The sequence below is a fragment of the Camellia sinensis genome, unplaced genomic scaffold (genome assembly GCF_055761805.1).
Source record: "Camellia sinensis isolate YWXY unplaced genomic scaffold, ASM5576180v1 Unanchor1, whole genome shotgun sequence".
Lineage (NCBI taxonomy): Eukaryota > Viridiplantae > Streptophyta > Magnoliopsida > Ericales > Theaceae > Camellia > Camellia sinensis.
Window position 1 is genome coordinate 2,596,235 of NW_028128987.1, and position 2,471 is coordinate 2,598,705.

Sequence of the window (2,471 nt, forward strand, 5' to 3'; positions counted from 1 at the left end):
ATGGAGCCCGAGGATTATAATGCTGGATTATCTCTTTATGGAGATAAGGCTAAGCCAAAGACCTTTGCAGCACGGTTTGCATCTTCAGATGGATCTGAAGTTTTAAGTGTTGTCATTCGCCCATCCAATCAACTCAAGATCACCTTTTTAGAGGCTAAAGATATAACAGATTTGGGTTCATTGAAGGATGCAGCAAAAATATTTGTTCCAGGTGGGTCAACTCTATACTCTGCTCGCTCAATAAAAATTAAAGAAGACGAAGGTTTCAGGACTTACTACTTTTATGAGTTTGGTCGAGATCAACAACATGTTGCATTAGTAGCTACTGTCAACAGTGGAAAGGTATTTATTGCTGGAGCTCCTGGCCCAAGAGAGAGCACATGCATATGTGTGTTGTTTTTCTCTCTCCCATGTGACCCACTCTTCAACCTATACTTTTTCTTTTTTATTCTTTCCCCACACTCCTGTTTCCCACGTTGCTCAGATTCTCCAACCTATATTTTTTCTTTTTCATTACACTCTTGTTCCCCACTCCACTTTCTTTTATTTTTTATATTTATGTTACTCCATCTTTTGAAAAGAAACCGAAACATCAACTAGTTTGCACACCCATCAGCTTACTTTTCCATTAGTGGTAGGACCCGATCAAACAAATTTGAATCACATTTCCTTTTTATTTTTATTTTTTTTATTCCTTTCCCATTCACACATTTCTCTTCAATTTTATTCATATACTTCTCTTCAAATTTATTTTCTTTTATTTTCTTTTATTTTCAAAAAAAAAAAAAAAGAAGAAGAAGAAGCAGCAGAAGTAGAAGCACTGCACACCAAACTCATTTTATTCATGTTGGGGCTCACCCCGATCACCATGTTCCACCATACCAAAAAAAAATAAAATAAAAATAAAAATAAAAAAAACACAAACAAAACCCAAACAACCACATCCACAGGCGGGATTTTTCTTCTCTACTCTGCCGCCGGTCTCTTCTTCTTGCCTCCGTCCTGGGCGGCACTTGACGGTGTTGCCTCCGTATTTCCCACTCCACTGGGCACGATCACTACTCCCTGCTCCTCCACTGCAACATATGGCGGCCCTCCAAATCGGAACATCACGGTGGCCTTCCGCTTCAGCTCCTTATTTTTCGCCTTTAGCACACTTATCTCTGCTCGCGCATCCTTATACATGCACTGGAGCAGAGCCAGTTGGGCGTTTAACTGCTGCACCTCATTTGTCCTACTCTGCAGCCGGTGCGACAGGTTTGTGACCGCCGTCATGGTTTCCACACATGACTTCAAAGTATACTGATTGGCCTCAATATCAGTTTGCACCGTCATTTTTTGCTCCACCGACCGCATCGGAAAGTTCAACGGAGCAAAACCAGAGGCGCTTGGTTGAGGTTCACTGGCCACCGCACCAGTTATCTCTCTTGTTGACTCGTTGAGGTCGGGAAAGAGAGTGAGCAGACCACGGGACGAAGAGGCCATATTCTGGGTAGCTGAACGGGAAGACGAGGCCATGTTATGGGTTGCTGAGTGTTTCAGAGAAGGGTTGGTTACAGAGTGTTTACAGAGTGTTTCAAGATTTGCAGCTCTTAGCGACAAGCTCTCAGAGAACGCAGAGGTTTCAACTGGTTTGTTATGCTTCCAAGCCTCAGCCTCCGCTTCGGTTTATAAAGACCATGATGAAGAGGCAGACACGCGCATCATGCGCCGCTCGGCGCTAGACGACAACATGGGCGCGCCTTTTGATGGCACGCCTTTTTATGGATTGGGCACGCCTTTTGATGGCACGCCTTTTGAAAGATTGGGCACACCTTTTGAGGGTGCGACTTTTACAAGGGTCCGACAAGACTCTGTAAACTGTCCCGACATTGATTCCGGTTAGCTCATTCATGGGTCCGACAAGACTCTGTAAACTGTCCCGACATTGATTCCGGTTAGCTCCTTCATGGGTCCGACAAGACTCTGTAAACTGTCCCGACATTGATTCCGGTTAGTTTCTACAAGGGTCCAGCAAGACTCCGTAAACTGTCACAACAACTGTCACAACATTGTCTGCTACAACGGTCCGACATGACCCCATAAACTGTCTTCTACATCGGTCTGACACAACCATCCAGTGTCCTCTACAACGTTATGACATAACCATACAGTGTCCTCTACAACGTTATGACACCACCATACAGTGTCTTCACCATCGGTCTGATACGACCATACAGTGTCTCCTATCCTCTTTTCTTTTATGTATTCGTCTATTTTCTTGTTTTGTTACTCTCTCCAAACTCAAGTTGGTTAGTTCCTATCCCCCTTGAGTTTGCGGGGGGCTGTTAAAACCTACCACTACACCTACTCCACCCACTTCACCTACTCCACCTACTACTCCACCTACTACATACCTACCTCCTCTAATCTTCTATATATAGGACTCATTGTAAACATAATCAATATAACATACATCAATCAATAATACA

The 2,471-nt window shown here is 43.7% G+C and overlaps 1 protein-coding gene across 1 annotated transcript; it reads left to right on the forward strand.

The window, feature by feature from the left end:
- LOC145814330 (uncharacterized) lies at positions 1-632 on the forward strand. Its single transcript, XM_082911000.1, has 2 exons — positions 1-342; positions 582-632. Exons 1-2 carry the CDS (start codon positions 1-3, stop codon positions 630-632), a joined length of 393 nt encoding a protein of 130 aa, XP_082767126.1.
- The last annotated feature ends 1,839 nt before the right edge of the window (positions 633-2,471 follow it).

Excerpts from the sequence above, each read along its gene's own strand:
- LOC145814330 (XM_082911000.1), top strand. The coding sequence starts at position 1 with ATGGAGCCCGAGGATTATAATGCTGGATTATCTCTTTATGGAGATAAG. Across the intron at positions 343-581 it reads CTACTGTCAACAGTGGAAAG|AAACCGAAACATCAACTAGT; the intron begins GTATTTATTGCT and ends TCTTTTGAAAAG.